We start from the raw sequence: 19,848 nt of genomic DNA, 5'->3' as shown, positions 1-19,848 counted from the left end.
GGTAGTCGCATCGCACACTGCGGATTTGGTCGGAATGCAGCTAGAGACTTTATTACGACTTATGTTGTATGCTTCAAACGGGTATATTGAAGTACATATTTATGCTTTAAACTTCGCGGCAGTCTTATTGTACACTGCAGATGTAGTTAGAATACAGCTAGAAACTTTGTCACGACTTATATCGTATGCTTCAAACAGGTATGTTAAAGTAAGTATCTATACTTAAACCTTTACGGTAGTTGCATCGCACACTACAGATTTGGTCGGAATATAGCTAGGAATGTTATTATAACCTATATTGTATGCTGTAGACCTATACATTAGGATGTATACTTCCGTATCTGTGCTAATGTAGCAGGCAAGATCGACATATTCTAAGCCAACTATATCTATAATACACCGCAGATTTAGTCGGAATGCAGCTACAAACATTATCACGACCTAAATCGTATGCTTTAGACCTATGCATTCGAACGTATACTTCCGTATCTGTGCTTATGTAGTAGGCAAGGCCGACATATTCTAAGCTAACAATGTCTATAATACACTGTCCGATTAGCAAGACAGTAGTCTGAAACCAGATCGTAGCCCATATCGTACGCTTTAGGCCTATGCATTAGGATGTATTCTTCCGTCTCTACTTTAGTGTAGTAGCCTAGGTCGAAATATCCTAAGCAAAGAAAGCCCATAATACACCGTCCGATCAGCAAGATGGCAGTTAAATACCGGATCATAGCCTGCACCGTGTTCTTCAAAGCGATATGTAGAAGTACAGATCTACTTCGTGGCCTTAGAGTAGTTGCCTGAACCTACTACCGTAGCGCGCACTATTAGGGAGCTGGTAGGGATAAGATGGCAATACAGTTCGCTGAGAGGCTGTCCGAGGCCTCTTGACTGCTTTCGCAGCGTGATTTTCGGTGTTGTACGGAATGGATCGGCTGTGTGAGCGATGCGGGGAGGTGAATGTTCCACGCTTTTACTGCAAAGAAAAGTATCCCTTTGGTGCGGGAGAGCAGCATGTCTTGAACTTACATTTTGCAGCTACTCCTAATAGCCCTCGTATTGACGTTGGTGGTGATGTTGGCTGGTGTTGCTGGTGCTGCTGCGGTCGTGGTTGAGATAGAAGGGACGACCTCTTGACAAACCCAGAATTTGACATCAATCACACTCTGTTGGGCTAACAGTCCATAGTCAGCTATCATACCTCTGACGGCTTTTCCAGAGGTGTTCAGAGACATGCGCTTTTTGATTGTATGCGACATGGAAATATGATACGAGGTGTGGCGTTTTCTACGCCCTCGCACGAGCGCCTTGGGGCCTGCGCAACCTTCAATCTCGTTTCTAGTAATAGCGACGCCGCATCTAGAATGTAACTTGAGTGGATTCTAGCTTTTTGATGCTTTTTGCGATGCGAGTACCGAAGAGAAAGGCTTGTCTAAGAGGATATTGGACTATTGTTTGTTGATTACTTGTCTGTCTGTGATATTCTTGTGACTCGAGTTGGCGAAGACGAGAAAGTTGGAACCGGCTTCAGCAAGCCTTCTGATATGGTTGAGCCCTACACTAGCGTATGATCTGCTACATATAGGCTATCAGAGTACTTGTAGTTGCCTCACCGATCGGAAGAGATGCCGAAGAATACCTGGCTTGAGGCTGTAGTCGGCAGATGGACTCGTGCTACCGAACGGGAGCCGACTTGGGCGGTTGACATCACCAGGTGGATAGTGTAGGAAGGGTTGATATCGGTTCACAATACGACGCCCTGTCATCGGCGGAAGGTATGTGCGCTGGTGATGACACTGCCAGGCCTCATGTCGGCAGATACAGACTTCCAGCATGCTGGATAGACTGCGACAACCACCCGCAACAAACCTCACTGACATATTCGATGTGCATGTACTTGGTAAACCTGTCTATCATCTCTTTGAATGAACTCGTAGCTTTTCCAGTAGTCGTCGTCTTGCTTATACCTAGATCTACTACTGTTAGGCCTTTTCTAGCATACGAAGTATGTCGAGAAGCTCGTGCACCAGCATGCAACCTACACAAGCATATATCCCATCCTCCAGAACTATCCCGGGGCTCTTCACGAGCTTGTTTTGCTTGTAGGCCTTCGCAGGATCAACTTGGGCAAACATGCAACCGCCAAGTACCGTGCCGTCACGCGCGGTGTTTGTATCCCATATGCTAGCAGTCCAAGGCACAAGGTCGGGTCGCATCTGCCGCAAGAAGATGTACGTGTCCTTGATAACCTTTTGTCGGAAAGGCATGTTGTTGTACAGTTTCGAAGCGCAGACGACTTTGACGTGGTCGTCAGCCCTCGGCTCTGGTTCGGTGTAGTCTTCGTTGTGGGCATCTGATGAGAGTGTGATGGGTGCGTTGACGGTCCCCGTCCGCTGGCGCTTTCGCGGCGGCGCGGGCGACGCGGGAGGAGACGAGGGGTGAATGGGCTTCGCGTCGGGAAGACGTGTTGTGCATCGGCCGAGCCCGCACTGTGTAGGTCTTCGATATGAGCATGCGCCGGAAGAATATTCTGGTCGGCTTCTGGTACTGGGACAGGCAGCGTCTCGGGCAATGCAATGCCAGCCCATATTGTGTCGAACGCTCGCAGCCTTTCCTCGGTGGCGTGTAGGCCTTGGAATTTCGTTCCTTCCAAGGTTGGGGACGCTTACACCTGCCAATATGGAAGCGAACGTGACGGAAGTAAACACCAGTGAGGCGGCTACATAGGCATCGGCGTCGGTCTTTGAGAAGGCGATATGTGTTTACGTTAACTACGTCTATTCTGGAGATACCACCGACGACTATCGCGGCTTGTTGTAGTAGTCTGGCGTTTCGATTGTTGGCTGCATGACTGTATCCATGGCTTTGGATGCGGTATCTACGTGCGATACCCTCGCCACGAAAGGAGGCAGCTGCGACGGGAAGCGCTCCTTCCCAGAACCCTGATATTAGTCCTAGCTCTTCAAAATAATCGGGATGCAGACGCGTGAAGAGAAAAGCTCCTGAATATTGATGAGGTTGCCATGCTGTTTTGACTTAGACCTCTTGAGCTTACTTCCCCGATGAATCTTCCTCTGCCAAACTAGGCCTCTCTGGCCAACACAAGATGCCCAGATAAGACCGGATAAACTTTCGTAGCACGCAACGACGTCTCCTTGGATCATGGTTGGGTGACCGGAAGATGACAAGCTGACCCCGGCTGTAAGATAGTGGTTTGGTAGAAGCGCCAGGCGCAAACGTGTACGTATGCGGCATCGCTCTGCCAAAACGAGTTCGCCATATCGCGGCTCTCGGCATGTCGTTTTCGTGAAGGAGTCGCATCCCAAAGTCTCGCCATAGATCCTACGTTCTCGAACAGCGCGGCATGCATCGCGCAAGCCACGCGTCAAGCCTCTCCCCAAGCAAAAAAGCAATATATCCGCTCGCCTACCCAAGTCCTGCAAACAACATCAGGAATGGATATACGCGCCGTGACTAAAACAAAGGGTCGCAAGAGCCGAGATGCCGTCGATTTATTGTTAGGTTGGACGAAAAGTGACGCGTTCGGTATGTTGGCGTTCTTGGGGAATGCACGGGCGGATGAATGGGTGGGGGGCCACATGCTAGACATGCCAGGCACGAGTTGCGGCAGGGTAAGGCGGCCTGTGTAATTTCCCGGTGCAGGGTCTCAGGGGCGACCCGACTTGAACGGTGGTTCGTGTGCGAGGATCAGGGTAAAGAAGGAAAGATTGTCAAGACGTCAGTACATGAGATATTTGAAGACGACGATAGTGGGAGATGTTACACCACAATTTGCAGAGGGGAATGATGTGAAGCTACGATCAAATGCATTGATGGTAAAATATGTACAGAAGGGTATCAGGTAGACAGTCAAGTCGTAAAGTAAAGGTGGAAATCATGTCATTAAGATAGCCAACTCTTCTCAGAACAGGCAAAGAGTCTAGGAACAAAAAAGACCACCGGGGACCACACGACTCCCTCCATAGGGCCAGTAAGCATTCCAACCAAGGCGTATTACAATACCAAGTATATCGATCCATCGAAATGCCGCTGCGACTTGATTGCGCAAGGAAGCAAAGGGCTCGTACCACCAACACCGCGCTCCCAATCCTAGACTGAATCGTGATGCAGAGTCGAAGTCGTAACCCGTGAAGCCATGTTTTATTTCCTCCTCTTTCCACAACTCGAGAAGAGACTGGCAAGGCCATGATGGAGAACCATGGCCCGACAAATCACTCAAGAGCGAACTGCTTACAAGAAAGCAGCGAGGGCACCAGCGATGGCGAAGAAGCCAACGGAGACCTTGCCGGCGGCACCGGTGAACTCAGCGGGCTTGGAGGCGCTGGGCATAGCACCAGTGCCAGTAGGAGCAGCAGTTCCGGCAGGGACGTGGGGAACGGTGCCGTTGGAGGAGGGGTAGATGGGAGAAACCGGGGTGTAGGCAGGCGCAGTGTGCTCAGCAGCCGGGACGGAAGCAGAGGTGACAGTGGGCATGGGGACAGCCGGGATCTCGGGGGTAGGGGTGTGGACGTAGGTAGCAGTGTACTCAGGGATGCTGAGGGTGGTGCTGGAGGAGATGGTGTAGGTGGAGACACCGTAGGTGATGGTGGTGGGCTCAGGGCAGACGTAGCTGGTGGCGTGGACAACCTCGGTGGTGGTGTAGGCGGGCTTGGAGGCAGAGTAGACGGGAGCCATGGAGCTGGCCTCGTAGGCGGGCTTGGAAGCCTCCATGGAAGCGGAGGGGGTCTCAGCGGGGTAAGACGGGTACTCAGCAGCGGAGGAGGTAGCGGCCTCGTAGGCGGGCATGGAGCTGGAGGCCTCGGGGGTCTCAGCAGGGTAGGCGGGGTACTCAGCAGCGGCGGAGGAAGAGGCCGGGGCAGCAGGGTAAGCCTCGTAAGCCTGGGGAGCGGCAAGGGCAACGGCGGCGAAGCCAGCAATGACGGCGAAGGAACGCATCTTGATGTTTGGTTTGGGGGGTGGGTATTAAAATACGGAAGGTATTAAGTTGTAAGGCGTTGGAGGTCGTTGAAAACGAGTGTGATCGGTGATAACCGTGTATTAGTGAGTGTAGTGAGTGTGTGGTGAGGAATCATCTGAGGAGCAGCTGGCGAAGCCATTATATAGAACTATACACGAGCTGGCCTTACGAAGAGCGCCAGCGTCCATGAACAGGGGGCATTGGCGTAGTTGCATTCGGTTGGCAGTATCGCGAGGGCTCTGGCGTGCCGGTGGCGCCGTTTGGTGGACTGTGCCTGGCATAGTACGAAATAGGGGAACCTGTGGAAAGCTTCGACATGGGCCGTTGTGAGCTGTTTATTGATGGAAGTCGAGCGGGCCAATCAAAAGGTGGATTGCGTGCAGAAACGAAATGAGGTTGACAATTTCCCCTGCCAAGGGGCCTTGCCGCCCCAACACATCGCCCGTCGTTCTAGCTGCTTTTGCCGCAAGCGTTCGATTTGTGCACGCGGAACATGTTCAATCGCCCGGTAGGTACCTATCTCCGGTTCGTGATCCGCACCTGCATGTCAGCTCTGAGCAGAGAAGAAGCCGCGCGACTGTATCGAGGTGTAAGACACACTGGCAGCTGGCATTGGCGCCGAGCCGCTGACTGTGACAAAGAACACCTGAACAGAGCGACGATTAGGGGCTCCTTGCCAGAGGCACTGGAATCCCGATCAGAGTGGAGATGGGTAATCGTGACAGCATCTGGAGCAATCCCCGCGTCTGAGCAAAAATAGCTTCGCTGATAGGAGAAGGGCCAGATTGGACCGGTCTGATGCTGGCGAGGTCGTTGGTTCACGATGGACTGGGGACGTGCGGGTTCCTGCATTGCCCTTGCATCTAGACCTCGACTAGATCCAGCGAAGGGCCGACAGCCCGTCCAGTGTTGCGAACTATTGTAGCCATCGAGATGTCGCGGAAAGCTGTTGCCGGAGCTGCTGTGATCCTCAAGGCTGGCCGGCTCTCAGCTCTGTCTCAGCTCTTGTCATACGGGAGCTCTTCTTGCGAGAGTCATCCACCCACAGCATTCCTTGTAACATTGGAAGCGCAATCTCGCATCTGGCATTCCTCAGGAGAGGCGCATGAGCTTAGTGAGCGCCACAATGGTAGTCGCATGTCACGCATTAAGCGCGGCACCTACTTGGGCGCAGGTGTTTCGTCGGAGAACGAATGACGCGCTGCTCAACACGAAGAAACCCGATCCTTCCGCGTTATCATATCCCACAAATAGTGATCATTTCCGCGCAGAGCTAGAGAGCGTCGCGTCGATAAAGGGCGAGGCGTAGTGTGGTGTTAGTGAGTGCTACGGTGAGCGAGAGTGGGTGTTCCTGTCGCTTCTAGCCCGTCCCGCCGAAGTGTTGCCGGTCGGGCAAGAGCCCCTCGGTACCACACTGCCTTTGACTTTGCTAACACAACGACCTCACCTCACCACCTCGCCGCACAATCCCGTACTATGCATCACCGAAAGGCATAATAGACAGAGATTCCACATCTTTGTCGCGGGCTTCTCGCACTTTCCCGAGGCGGACTAAGCCTGTTCTCACGACCCACGCGAAGGAACGACTGCCTGCCTGGATTAGATGACAGCTGCGCAACTCTATCAAATTCGATAGCAAGATGCCAAAATCATCTGGCGCTGTGCCGAAGGGGTGGGATGGGCAAACCATTTACCTTCATGCACCTTCATATTCCAAGAAGCTTTGTAGAGACAAAGTCAGCGCACTTATATTGCCAAAGTCCGATCTACCACCCGATACACAGGTTTACAAGCCGAATGGGCCGTACTCGAACGTCAAGATCACACCCGTCACGGACTCTGCGCATCCTGCACACGGACAGCACGCGCTTTATGCTAACCAGCATCTGCCACCAGACTCGTTCATCCTGCCGTACTTGGGCTATGTGCACGATCAGACTGACATTGATGAAGCATCCGACTACGACCTCTCACTCGACCGCGAACTAGGCATCGGTGTTGATGCATCCAAGATGGGCAACGAAGCACGCTTCATCAACGACTACCGAGGCGTCGCCGCCGCACCGAGCGCTGAGTTTCGCGATATACTTGTAGACATTGGGAACGGAAAGGTGGAGAAGAGAGTCGGAGTCTTCGTGCTCAGCGCTGGCAAAAGCGGAAAGAGAGCGAAGGGCATCGGGCGTGGACAAGAGATCCTCGTCAGCTACGGCAAAGGGTTCTGGTCAGATCGACACTCTACTGAAGAGTGACACGCCTGTACCACACCGCTCTCATGTCTCGCAACATGTCGCATCACTTTCATGTACATCAGCTGACTGCCGGTACACGTTTGCTTTTCGGTCAATCCTTTCTGCAGCGGCCGGGCGTCGATTGACGACGCCGTATGATCTGCGCGGTCAGGCCCTCGATCTCCTAAGACCAACCCCGACCAGGCAGTGAGGTGTTTGTGCCGTACGCGTATCATGCGGAGTATGTCGCTCCGACATGACGCTTACTCGAGGACATGCGAATACCTGAATGTTGGGTGTAATCGCGGCGCGCCAGGGCGACGATAAGCCAAGGTCTTGTTCCCGCTGTCATGATTAGGCGGTATCGTCCACAACGTACACGAATCCCACGAGCATTCTGTCACCAACGTGGCACTCCAGCGTGACACTTCCCTGCCGCGTGAAGGATCAAGGGTCCGTTCTGGAAGCCTTGTCGTGGAACCTTTACGGGGTCCTGATACGCTAGAAACGACGATCGAATTTCCAACAGCCCTGTTATGCCCATGGTTGGGGTTTGGGGCTTGCACAGGGACGTCACACCCAAGCCGAAACCCGGATACACGTGGGACTGAGCCACTAATGTGGCGTCGAAACCTGATTTTTCCTGCTAAGCCTGACTTTTGGCCTCTAGACACGTTGATGGACAATCGAAAGCAGTCAAATGCAGCGCCTAATCATAATTCGGGATGTCTCCAAAAAAGCCACATCTGTGAAGCCGCCCGAGCAGCAAGACTGCCCAATGTCAGCACCATGCAAATGTGACGTCGCAGGATGTCTCCGCGCCGCCTCGGCCTGCGCCGAATTGACTCAGGAATAATTTTGGATCAAGCGAAACGTCATACTGTGTCACCATGGCATTTCCGGCAGCATCATGGCATTGTGATGGAGGGCAGAGAATTCGCATTACCCACAAGTTACCCACAAGTGAAGGGTAAGAGTCTGCAGGCAAAATTACTCACGATAATGCAGGTACCATGTGCCATCGACTGCTTCAAGACCTTTCATGTGCGATCCTGTTACTGGATCACGATCCTGCGCCGTGGCCCTACATTCAGGTTCTTACCAGTGACGTTATGTCGCTTAGTTTACCTTTCGGGGAAGCAGGAGGATCAGCAAGGGGGCTGACTCCGCCAATCACAGCTGGACTACGCCCCAACCCCTGGCTATCCCAACAGGGTTCTGCGAAACGGGCCCCGTTACTCAAAGGCGTCTCGACACAGTGACCGCGGAAGGACGGATTCAGCCGCGCTGTGTTTCGGTGCAGGTGTGTTAATCGCACGTCATGGCCTATTCCGGGAATGTGAATGCGCGGCCCCATCACAAACTGTTTAAGTTGCGAACAAACCCCCGGACTCAGAAGATGGCATTTGCGAATCCATCAAACTCTGGAATATTCTGTCAACATCACCGGCCTCGATACTTAAGCGTCAACCATCACCGAGTCGTCGCAGTAGCATCACCTTATCACCATCACTCCACTCTGGTCCACCACCAAGAACTTTTTCGTACCCACACTTCTGGGGCTCCGCCGATCTCCTAGCACCAACGCTCTTGGCATTGTCAACTGGTATTTCTATCAGTAACCCGACAACCCCACATCAGCAGGAATCAAATCTCTCTCCACGTTAAACGATACCAACACCAAGCAACACCATATCAGACTACACCATGGCTCCCATGTCGCGACCCACTTTATGTAGAGTGAGTTCCTCCGAAGTGCTTCCTTTCTTTACACATACTAACATGGCTGTCTAGAACGAGTCGATGCAGAAGTACATGCTCCTCTCCGCCCAAAAGGAAGCTCTCCAACGCCGCATGGCCATGGAGATTCCGTTCAACGCCCCAATGGCAGCATCGTCGCCAGAGTTTCAATCTCTATCTTCTTCGCCCGAGTCCTCACCCAAGTACAACACGCCCTTCCCCGCAGCCAGTGATCCCGTCCCCGTCAGCTCCAGGACCAGCTCCACCCCACGCAACAGTGTCGACGACATGCACACGGAAGAATCCCACAAGCTCGCCGTGATCAACCAACAAATCGTCGCTACCCTCACCGAGCTCATGAACACAGAATGCATCCGCAACGACGAGAAGCAGCGCGCCTGGGTCCAAGGCCGCCTCATGGAAGCCGAGCACCAAATACGTCGCGAGCGCCGCCGTCACTCTTCCAATGCTGGCGGCGACTTTGCCGACGCCATTGCACAGCATCTCGAGCTCGGTCTCAATACTTCCAAGACTTGGGCTTAAGCTCACGCTTTGACGCACGTCCGCACCATGTAAGGTTTCTCATGCTGCCATGACGTGAGGGTTACGAGGATCACGATCGCGATTTTTGCTCTCTTGTGTTTACGAGCGGCGTTTGCTTTTTGGGACAGGCAACTGGCGCAACGGTTCTGAAATGAAGTGCTCAAATCAGAAAAACAGATACCCCCCCTTTGATGCAATTGTTGCATCAAGTCGATGGAACTGCTAGGTTCCCGACAAGATCTCTGTATAGTTAGTTTATGAAATCATGATCACTTTATCACGCATCATCACTGTCATTTGCTGTTGTTCATCATCACGTCCCGTGTCGCGTGGTCTGACGACGTAATATTTGCCGTTCACGCAATGCTTCTTGTGCACTTTGTTTTATCATCCCGAAATAAACCTTCGTAAGCGTACCGGGGCGTTTGGCCGGTAGAGCCTTTCCCGTCCAATTGGAACTTTTGGCGGTAGACTGGCGCGCGGTCCCTGCATCCCCATGGTTCTTTCGCGCGGCGTGCTTTTTCGTGGGTTCTCTCTCCGCACAGCAACGCTGACGCGCGATCGCTCTGTTTAATAATCTCGATGACTTCAAACCACGTCTTTCCAACGTTGTAAAGCGGGGATATCCTTTGCTTCCGCCTTCCGATCCTTCAGATGAGGTCTAGATAGCGATAGCGATAGCGATAACGTTCGCGACAACGTGGATGCCACACCTCAACCACGTTCCCACGTTGCTCCTTCCACCAAACAACGTGCTCATGACGTCACCCACCGCTCTCCCCCACAAACGCAATAAGCAACACCACACGCGACACACCCACCAGAACGCATCGCATCGCTCTACAAACACCTAAACGGTGGTTCAGAGCCGTTCATACTTCCCAACAGAATCGCGCGTCGAATGGATGGCGGTTCGATCTCGCTTTAGATAGCGTGCAGCTGTGTTATCGGTCCGTATGCATGCGGTATGGGATCGGCGGTGCTGCAGCAGGCTTGCGAATGCTTTACTTGGGCTGGTTACCCCTCATTTTTGTAAGTGAGGTTGTTTGGGGTGCGGTCTGGATGCGGGCTGTTGTGGTTAGGTGGCCGTTTTGGGGAGGCTGGGGGTCTAGGCGTGATTTGGTGGTGTGGTGGTGTGATGTGGTGTGCTGTGGGGAGGTTGGCGGAACGTTCTGGAGCTGGAGGCATACTTGAGGAAGCTTGGTGGGTTGCGCGAGGAGAAATGGAGCTGAAGTGGTGGAATGGTGTGCTATGTGAGTTTTATCTCCCCTTCTCCTCTTCTCCCCTTCAGATGGCAACAGCTATTCGAGCTGCGATGCGCGAGGTAAATAGCCAGTGTATGTCTAGATAGCAAGGACATACGGTCACTGGTGCTGGAACTGCGCTTGGATAACGGCTCTCCCGTGTAGCAGTATAACCCGTTGCTTCCAAGGTTGTAAGCGAAACTCGATTCTGCCACACTGTCCTGAAGCGCAGCATCAGGCGTTCGGATAGATGATAGGCCGGACGCATCTGCCTGCTGAGATGCGCCTCACTTGGCGTAGGCAGCAACGATCGCGGGGCATGTAACACATCAATCTCTTTGCAGCCTTCTCAGTCACAAACCAACTTGTTGCTCTACGGATCCCACTATGAACTGAACCACAGCAACCGATTTGTTCTGGCCCACAAACTACCGACGATGGTGGATATGGAGGAGAAAGTTGAAGTTGCGCCATTGAACTCACGAGGGTCACCGGATACGGACGCTTTGTACTGCGAAGAGTGCTTACGTGTGGATCGCTCTTTCAACGACATTCCCAATAAAGCGCCCAAACACGAGCACGAAAAGTTCGTCATTCTTTCATTGAAAGCTGATACAACCGACATGAAGCCAGACACGACCTGCCCATCATGCAGAGATGTTCTCAATATACTGGACGAAGTGAGCCCCGATGCGCAGCACCTTAAACTTGTGATCAAAGGTGATCGCTTCTCCGGGCCTGGCTCGAGCCACATATGGTCAGCAAGGGTTGCTACATCATCAAACACACACTACATTCCATATTACTACAGTTACCTACTACCGCGCTCGAACTATCCTACGCGACTTCGAAACGATGCGGCCACTCATACCAAGGGAAAAGATCTCCCCACGAAACTTATCAAATGGTGGTTGCATACATGCGAGCGCGAGCATGAAGGCTGCCGATCTAATCCTGCTAATGGACTGGACATGCCGCTCTACCTTATTGATGTACTCGAGGAATGTATCACGCTCAAGCCCGTCTTAGATGTGCGATACATATCTCTAAGTTACGTTTGGGGCAACGTCAAGTCCACCAACTTAACTTCTGGAAACATGGAGGAGCTTCAAAAACCTCGAAGCCTGTCATTCGGATCAAATGTCGCCACTGTCCCACAGACTATTAGAGATGCAATGCGTCTAACCGCAGACTTGGACGTCCGCTATCTATGGGTGGACTGTCTCTGCCTGATTCAGAACGACCCCAATCTGTCCTTCTATCTAAACCGAATGCATATGATCTATGCCAATGCAGTCCTGACTATCCTGGTGGCAAACAAGGACAACGCAGACGGCGGCATCACCGGATACGATACCCGTTCGACTGGCCGTATTCTACCTGGTCAAGTCATAAACTATCCAAATTACGTGCTTGGCATGGTTGAAGCGACTGAGCTGGCACCCGTCGCTGCCTTACCATGGTGTTCGCGAGCTTGGACACTACAAGAAGGCTTTTCATCCCGACGGGTGCTCGTCATTGACGATCGCATTTGTCTCAATTGTGTGGAGAACTATTTAGAAGAGGGTTCAAATTTTGGCTTCAAGGTCAATTTCAATCTGTCAGACAGGATGCGACACCTTATACCAACCCTTTGTCAAGCCTCGCTGACTGGACGGGAACCAAACTGGTACGCATACGCGCTAGCGGCAACAAGTTACGCTCCTCGCGCATTATCGTACGACCAAGATTCTTTAAAAGCATTCCTAGGGGTCATCAACTTCTACACGAGCCTGGACGATCTTCCGTCTGCAGTTCATACGAGATTGCTATATGGTCACCCGATATGTAAACTTTCACGCGCACTCTTGTGGAGCTCAGGGGAGGCTATCTTGGGGAGAAGAATGTTGCTACGTCCAGACGGGTCATTCGTCATACCCAGCTGGTCGTGGATGGCCTGGCGACATAATGGTCAAGCAATTAACAGCATACCTCTCAGCTTTGGGTGGCCTACCGGTGGAGAAGACGCCAGGGAGCTTCAAGTACCCATCGTCATATATGCCCAATGCAGTATTTGTCTGGAGACTCACCAGATGACTAGTGAGAAATGCAGCAACAAGGCGTCTCTGGAGCGAGTCAACCCGGAATTTCTTGATCCTTACCTGTACATCAAAGCACAGAGAGCGCAGTTTGGTGTATTATGCTGCGCCGAAGAGCACGATGAAGCGGTAAGACCTTGGATACCGTGGGGTACCACGAAAGAAGAGTTAAGATTTCCGATACTGTTGGGCACTGAAAATGATGCAGAGCGCACCATTGTAGGCAGCATGACTCTCGACCACTGGCTTGCGCAATCACCCCGGAGCGAAGCTGATGTCTTGGATTTCATCGGCATCTCCCATGTTGAAGAATATCAGCATAGCTACCACAGACCTCTTGTAGAAGATCAGTTCAGCTACCCCAGACGTCCCGAAGTTCATGCGCTGTGTGTCATACCAGTCAACGGTAAACCAGGCGTATTTGAGAGGCGGGGTGTAGCTACAATCTCGAAGGAAGTATGGGATAAGACTGCTCAGTTCGATGAGAACATCATACTAGGATAGCGGACGACGTATCAATGGCTCTTCATACAGTGTAACACGCAATTGCAACGATGGAAATCAGCTATGACTGTTGTTAAAATGGCCTTATCCACAAGCAAGTGACAGTATGACAGGACGGCCTAACCCTCCGTGGAAGTAGATAGGAGTGGAATACTGGCATGATTCGCAGCTGCAAAATCCCCAAAAGACCCTAGCAAAGAGCATTAGCAATCTCTGTAAACTACATGCCCAGCCACCACTTACCTACGTGGAATTACACACGTCGCCGCAACCCACATTCTGGCGCGCCATGATCTTAGCGCTGCGCGGCGCGACAGCGCGCAGTTCCTAAACAGGCGCGGCGGACAAGTCTGCTGTAGCCTCATGTATTTTGCTCAAGAATATGTGGGTGTTGGCAATGAAGCTCTGGTAATCAACGGGGAAGGTCGTGGCGAAATCACCATTTGCAGCTGCATCGACGCAGATGCACCGCCCGGTGGTGTATGAGGAGTGCAGACCTTTTGGACCAAACTAAGGCTCTTTCCCGTACTGGCTGGTGGCCTAGAAGGTGTTAATGTTGAAGGACATCGCAGTACAGGTGTCGAAGCCGCCAACAGCGGTGACCGCTGGAGCAGTGAGAAAGGCAGCGAGGCCGATGGTGATGGCTTTGGAGAGGGTCATGGTTGCGTTAGAGTGGGGTGGGGTGGCAGGAATGATAAGTAGTATTGTATTATGTAGAAAATAGAGCAGGTATCAGATTGGTTGGCAGCTTGGTGATTGCTCATGACGAGCATGAAGCTCTCCTGATATAAAGATAGACGAGCACTGGAACAAGAGACTATCACGCCACCGCTTCTTTCCCCCTCATCTTGGGTCGGCGATGTCTGGTCAAGTTCCATAGGAGTCTCTTGCCAAAACTACCCTGGATGGCTGGGAAAGAACCGTTCCCAGTACAACTTCCTTCATGTTGGAAGTGAAGGCGGCGTTATGGGCGTGTAGCACGTCGTCCGTTCGATGGGCCATTCGCCAATGCCTTCTTGGCCAACAGCATACATATTGCAGCTGCATAGTCATGAATGCGCTTCTCCAAAATCATGGCTTAGGGTGCAATCGGACGTAAACCTGGTCGTGATTCCAGACGGTTGAAACTGATTAATATTAGGTCCACGTAGACTCCAGACCGTGGGCGGAGGAGACAGAGGCCTAACGTATCCAGGAAGCTGTAGAAGAAGTTGCTACGATTGAGGACGTCGGGATCGAGGCTAAAGATGTTGAGTCCGAGGGTCCTATACAGGGGTTGGCAGTATAACTTCTTTTATACTGCCAACCCCTATATAGGACCCTCGACCTCAGCGTCTTCAACACCAGCGTCTTCATCCTTGCCCTTGATGTCCTCAACTTCGACCTCCACATCCTCCACCCCCTCAGCCTATCGCAGGGCGATGCAGGCATAGTCTGAATACTGTTCGCATATTCCTGACGCACGTTGAGAGATTCCGTGTCTTGTGGTTGGGCTTTCGGTTCCTGCGTCCTAGTCTAGTGACCACTGTGAAGGCCTAGGGCTTGTTGCTAGCTCACTTGGTCCTTTTGTGCCAGTGAGCAGTACAAAGCGCATGGAATCGAACGCCTCATAGCCTCTCATAAACCGGCGCTTCTGTCTCGCTGAGTGTGACGAAGAAGGGGTCCTTGAAGGTCGTATGGTATGTGTGGAGCAGGGAAGTGTCGGGCTGTCCATGAACGATGATGCATCGCTAAGGACATGCTTGGAATAAGAGCGACTCTGCTGAGTGACCAGCTCGGGTGGAAGAAGTCAAAATGGTGTTTTGGATTGCTGGTCCGACACTCACAGCTCATCGCTGTTGTCTTGCTTCGTCGATGCAGATTTGCAGCGCCCAGAGCCAAGACCATCGTGGATGAAAGTTGACTTGCGCGCTCTGCAATATTCTTCGCCATCAGCCACGAAATGCAAAAACCTAACCCGTCGAAAGCTGGTACAATAGCATTATCGATCCAACAATGCTGCAGTTGATCGCGCCTCATGCCACGTCCGACTGGCCAGGCGGAGTTACGTCATGGACATTGTACGCATTACCGAAGTCGCTCTCGTGTATCGCATCAAACCACGAGTGATCAACGAGGTCAGTCCCTTCCAGCGATGTATTGTATGTTCCTCCATCGAATTGGGTAGCGGAGGGAGTTGAAGAAACAGACACGGGCCTATTGCTCCCAGGAACTAGCGCACCGTTATCGCGACTTGATCCCATGCTGGCCTGGCGACCAATCGCTGTAGCGGGTGAGTTGGTTTTGTCAAGAACGGCTTTCATTAGCGCACTGGACGACACATCCAGTGACACCAGGGCTCTTTCGAGAAAGTCTGCCGATTTGCTCGAGAGGCGTATGATCCATCTATACTGATCTAGATGCGCCCGGTATCTGCTTGCCTCCTCGATATTAGGGGATGTCACCCAAAGGAGCGAGATGAAAGACCCGATGAGTGTGAAGTTGTAGGTGGACGAGGAATACCAAAAGGATTGGAAGTGTTCAGGTCGGAGAGATTGAACGAAGCTCATGGCAGATGTGAGTCGGATCTGTGCTGCTTGCCGGCATATGGTGTGGAGTTCGAGATCGTCTGCTGGTGACAATGAGCGGATGATGCGTCGGTGGAGCGTCATTTCGACTGCGTAGTAGCCAAGATGAAGATAGCCGACGCTGGAGAGCTTCCTCGCCGCTATGTCCTGCACCTTTAGCGCTGCTGGCATGTTGGCATACCATTGGCGTAGTGTGAGCTGCAAAGGCTTCGCTGCATTGAGTAGTGACCGTACGCCTTCGTGCGCACGACTGGCGAAGTCGCGCTCGGCCTTTAGCGTATAGAAAGTCGATAGAATCTGCGCCAAGATCTCTGTAAGCTCTACCATGTAGCAGAACAAGATTCGGCCTTTCTCCACCTCAGTACTCCCGTCTTCGTCGTCCTCGTCAGCGGCGCTCTCAGGGAAGTCGTCGACAGTCAGAGGCTGTACATCCCAATCCATCGGCGTGATGTGCGAGGGGCGACCGTGCACCAGCGCACCCCATTTATCCTGCATGAATACAGCCCACGCTAAGCGTTTACGAAGACCGCACTCCCAGGCTGGGATATGCCACGTCGTACAGTCAAGTTGTAGTCCCATATCCTGCGCTAGCCCGACCAGTTGACATGTCAACGCCCAGCTGTTGCCCTCTGGTCGCTGAAGAAGCAGCAGCCCTGCCTGTATAGTCGAAAGCTTAGGCCTGTGAATGATGTTGCTGAACGACCTCATCGTCAAGGACTCTAGATGCGACACGTCTGGCTTCGATTGTAGTGCGAGCTCGCTGGAATACGACCACCAGTTAAGGGCTAGGAGATAAACTGCCGCTAATAGCGGCGGCGAGAACTCTCGATGAGTTCGCTCATACTTCTCAAGGAACACTTTCTTGTGCAGGATGGGGAAGCTGGGATGTACAATTCGAAAAAAGAGACGTATCAATGCAGCGCCATGTGGTGCGACGGCTATTTCGATAGCGTCAAGATCCGGAATGTCGCCCTGACTGTTGAGCGTACCGGCGTCGGGTGATGAGACGAACGTCGTTGCATGAGCGTCATCTACTTTTCGAAGCTTTGGATGCCCAGCCAAAGCATCAGCAGCGACAGCGGATTGAACTGGCTCAAGTGCCAATAAAAGACGTTCGTACTCCGAGGTTGAGCCGACAAGACGACTGTGCCTGCCAGTTTGCAGGCCCAGCGTCTTCTTCAGGAGCGAAGGGCCGTGTAGATTTGCGTAGTCATCGATTGGCGGATCCTGTCGGATTTTGGCAGTAGTATCCTGAGGTGATGTAGACTGGGCAGTGTTATTCCTGTAGTCGTTTGCAAGAGGCATTTGTCCACGGGTGGTTTCAGTAGGCTCAGAGGCCTCGTTGATGGCCACGGCACGTCGTTTCCGTGGTAGCGGGTTTTCATTGAACGTGCATTCTTGATCATGGAATTGACAAAGAACGCATGGTGGTCCGCTGTCTGATATTTCGCACCGTGACTTCCGTCGTCGACATGGATCGCATGGACGTCGCGATTTTGGCTTCGTAGTGTGGATGTTGGCTACACGCGGGAAGAGGTAGTTTGGCGGCGAGTTCTCACCAGATATGAAGTTCATGCTTGCATTTCAGCACGCAGTATGTGTCCGTCTTGGTGGCAGACGGGTAGCCCTAGACTGCTGTTGCTGAAATCGCGATACGTGGGACGCGTTCGCGTGACGAATTCGCGAGATGGCTGTTGATGGTGCTTTCTCCATGAATGCATATTATCACACTACCATTCCTGCTTGGCGCGCGTTGAACATAGCAAGTAGTTCATTGATGTCGCTGATGGCGTGGGTGCCATGTGCGTTGAGTAGGTCCACCCGCAGGCAGGTTGGGGAATGAAGACCACATTGGACGAAAGAAAGCCGAGGCGGCCCAGCCTTTGGAAGCACGGACCAAGCGTAAATTACTCAGCGACATCACCAAAATAACGCGAAAGCTTTGCGTCTCGTTCACAACATCATCTGTAGAAGGCAGAAGAGAACATTACTGGTCAAGATTGAGTACTTGGCGCAATATTGGTTAAGCCATATTAGCCATCTCCTTCTCCTTCGCCACAAGAGTTTCCTTATTCGATAGTTCCTCGCCCTCGAGAACCGGCGCGACCACCTCACCCTTTTGCGGCGGGTACACCGCGCATTCTACCAACGATCCTGTCGCCGGCGAAATATATGTACATACAACGTAGTGCGTAAAAAGCGAGAGGAAGAACCCAAAGATCCACGCAAACGTGTAGACTTTCCATGCGCCACCGATGTCCAGACCGTTGTCGATGCTCTTAGCAAAACCCGGAAGGAGCGGAGCGAATCCTACGACGAAGGACACATATGCCCTCCAGTTCCAGCCTCCATTGTACCAGTAGATGCCGCGATGCGTGTAGAGCTGATCCACATCCAGCTTGCATTTTTTGACGAGGTAATAGTCGCTGACCATCGTGCCTGCGAGAGGACCCATGAGGCATGAGTAGCCGCTCAAGAACGAGAGCAGACCCGACGCGTTCTTAATGATGTTCCATGGAGTGGATACGATGCAAAAGACGGAAATGATGATGGTGGCTCGGAAGATGTTGATATATTTTGGTAGCATGCCAGCTACATCGTTCGCGAACGGGTAGGTATCGGCTGCGATCTGGTTTCCGATTGTCGCAAGAAGGAAGCTGGCGGATACGAAGAACTTCGCAGCTCGAGAGTCGAACTTCGCGATGACGGTTGGCATATACCATTCGAACTCGCCCCAGAGGTACGAATGAGCATCGGTGACGAAGATCGGTGTGAGTGCGCCCAATGTTCCAATGATGGGGAGGGCGAGGAACTGATGATAGCCGGCGAGCTGATTCTTGGAGAACCTGCCGAAGTCTGGCATATTGACGGCCAAAGAGGAGAAGAGCCCAACGACAGCGTTGAGGCCGGTGAGCACTGAGTAGGTGGTGTTCATGTAAGTGGAAGTAATCTCCACCTTTCCTTTGATGAGCGGACCGCCACTGCATCTTAAGTCAGCATCGTCCATCGCTGGGAGCTAGAAAGAGACCACTCACCCCTTCGTGACTATGACGGCCCAAAGAAAGAGAGCGAAGAACGTGGGCGGCACGACGATACCCTTGATCCAAAAGAGGACGCGCAATTTCGAGATTGGCATGAGGGCGAGCGCAGTTTGCAAGAACCAGTACAAAAACAGGCATAGCAATCCAGCCGCTGTAAGGCTATTAGTAACGTCCCAGAATTATCTTAGCATGTTGGGTCTTACAGTCTATCCCGGCGCTCTCCGGTAGATGATTCGGAAATGTGATGAAGCTCGGCCAAATCGCCTCAAGGCAGCGTTGCAGGAAGTTGCTCGCCTGAACCGTGAGAATCGCAGCCCACATCATGGCGACGAAAGCTCGGATGCAGATAGCCGGGAACGATCCATACATGCCGAAGACGCTTCGGATGATGACGGGGAAGGACACATTGTATGTGGCACCCATCTTGCCCGTCAGTGTTATGACGACGCTGCAGATGGCGAAGCCGAAGAAGACAATTGGGATTGTCTCTCTCGCTGTGAAACCCAGAGCCATGACACTGCTTACAGTAGACGCCAAAGGAGGTGCGAGCATGTCGGAGCACCAGTACGCCCAGTAGTCGAGACCACCCCAGGTACGCTGTTCTGGTGGTACCGGGTCAAGATCTGGTATTGGCGCGACGATCAGCTTGAGCTCATTACATACGAACGTAGTCAGAAGACATACCTTTGTTCGACCAGCGCGAGCCATACTTGCCGCTTTCGAATGGCACCCTCAAATGAAGGTGAGGCGCAAGTCTCGCCTTTAGCACAGACATGGTTAAGAACAGCGCGGTGAATTCGGAAAATGCGAATGAAGAAGAACTACGTCCACAATTTATCAAGCTCTAGAGTCTTGGTCTTCGTGCCGTGATGGCTACGTACATCTCCGTATCAAGATCGCCTCCAGCTTGATAACCGTATCA

The 19,848-nt window shown here is 52.4% G+C and overlaps 6 protein-coding genes across 6 annotated transcripts; 2 read left to right on the top strand and 4 right to left on the bottom strand.

Annotated features, from left to right (window-relative positions):
• Positions 1-1,985: 1,985 nt before the first annotated feature.
• Positions 1,986-2,591, bottom strand: J4E79_011402 (uncharacterized protein; the record flags this gene model as incomplete). The annotated part of the gene is made up of 1 exon (XM_049360231.1): positions 1,986-2,591. The coding sequence occupies one exon, from the start codon at positions 2,589-2,591 to the stop codon at positions 1,986-1,988; it is 606 nt and encodes a 201-aa protein (XP_049205307.1).
• Positions 2,592-4,254: 1,663 nt separating this feature from the next.
• On the bottom strand, positions 4,255-4,959 carry J4E79_011401 (uncharacterized protein; the record flags this gene model as incomplete). The annotated part of the gene is made up of 1 exon (XM_049360230.1): positions 4,255-4,959. The coding sequence occupies one exon, from the start codon at positions 4,957-4,959 to the stop codon at positions 4,255-4,257; it is 705 nt and encodes a 234-aa protein (XP_049205306.1).
• A 1,662-nt stretch (positions 4,960-6,621) lies between these two features.
• J4E79_011400 (uncharacterized protein) lies at positions 6,622-7,230 on the top strand (the record flags this gene model as incomplete). The annotated part of the gene is made up of 1 exon (XM_049360229.1): positions 6,622-7,230. The coding sequence occupies one exon, from the start codon at positions 6,622-6,624 to the stop codon at positions 7,228-7,230; it is 609 nt and encodes a 202-aa protein (XP_049205305.1).
• Positions 7,231-8,916: 1,686 nt separating this feature from the next.
• On the top strand, positions 8,917-9,492 carry J4E79_011399 (uncharacterized protein; the record flags this gene model as incomplete). The annotated part of the gene is made up of 2 exons (XM_049360228.1): positions 8,917-8,949; positions 9,004-9,492. 2 exons carry the CDS (start codon positions 8,917-8,919, stop codon positions 9,490-9,492), a joined length of 522 nt encoding a protein of 173 aa, XP_049205304.1.
• A 5,841-nt stretch (positions 9,493-15,333) lies between these two features.
• Positions 15,334-17,190, bottom strand: J4E79_011398 (uncharacterized protein; the record flags this gene model as incomplete). The annotated part of the gene is made up of 1 exon (XM_049360227.1): positions 15,334-17,190. One exon carries the CDS (start codon positions 17,188-17,190, stop codon positions 15,334-15,336), a length of 1,857 nt encoding a protein of 618 aa, XP_049205303.1.
• A 718-nt stretch (positions 17,191-17,908) lies between these two features.
• Positions 17,909-19,701, bottom strand: J4E79_011397 (uncharacterized protein; the record flags this gene model as incomplete). The annotated part of the gene is made up of 4 exons (XM_049360226.1): positions 17,909-18,866; positions 18,921-19,077; positions 19,130-19,549; positions 19,611-19,701. The coding sequence occupies 4 exons, from the start codon at positions 19,699-19,701 to the stop codon at positions 17,909-17,911; spliced, it is 1,626 nt and encodes a 541-aa protein (XP_049205302.1).
• Positions 19,702-19,848: the final 147 nt, after the last annotated feature.

This window comes from Alternaria viburni (assembly GCF_023758015.1).
Source record: "Alternaria viburni strain BMP 2772 chromosome Unknown scaffold_41, whole genome shotgun sequence".
NCBI classification, from domain to species: Eukaryota; Fungi; Ascomycota; class Dothideomycetes; order Pleosporales; family Pleosporaceae; genus Alternaria; species Alternaria viburni.
Note: the sequence above shows the minus strand (reverse complement) of the source record. Positions and strands in the feature narration are given on the sequence as shown.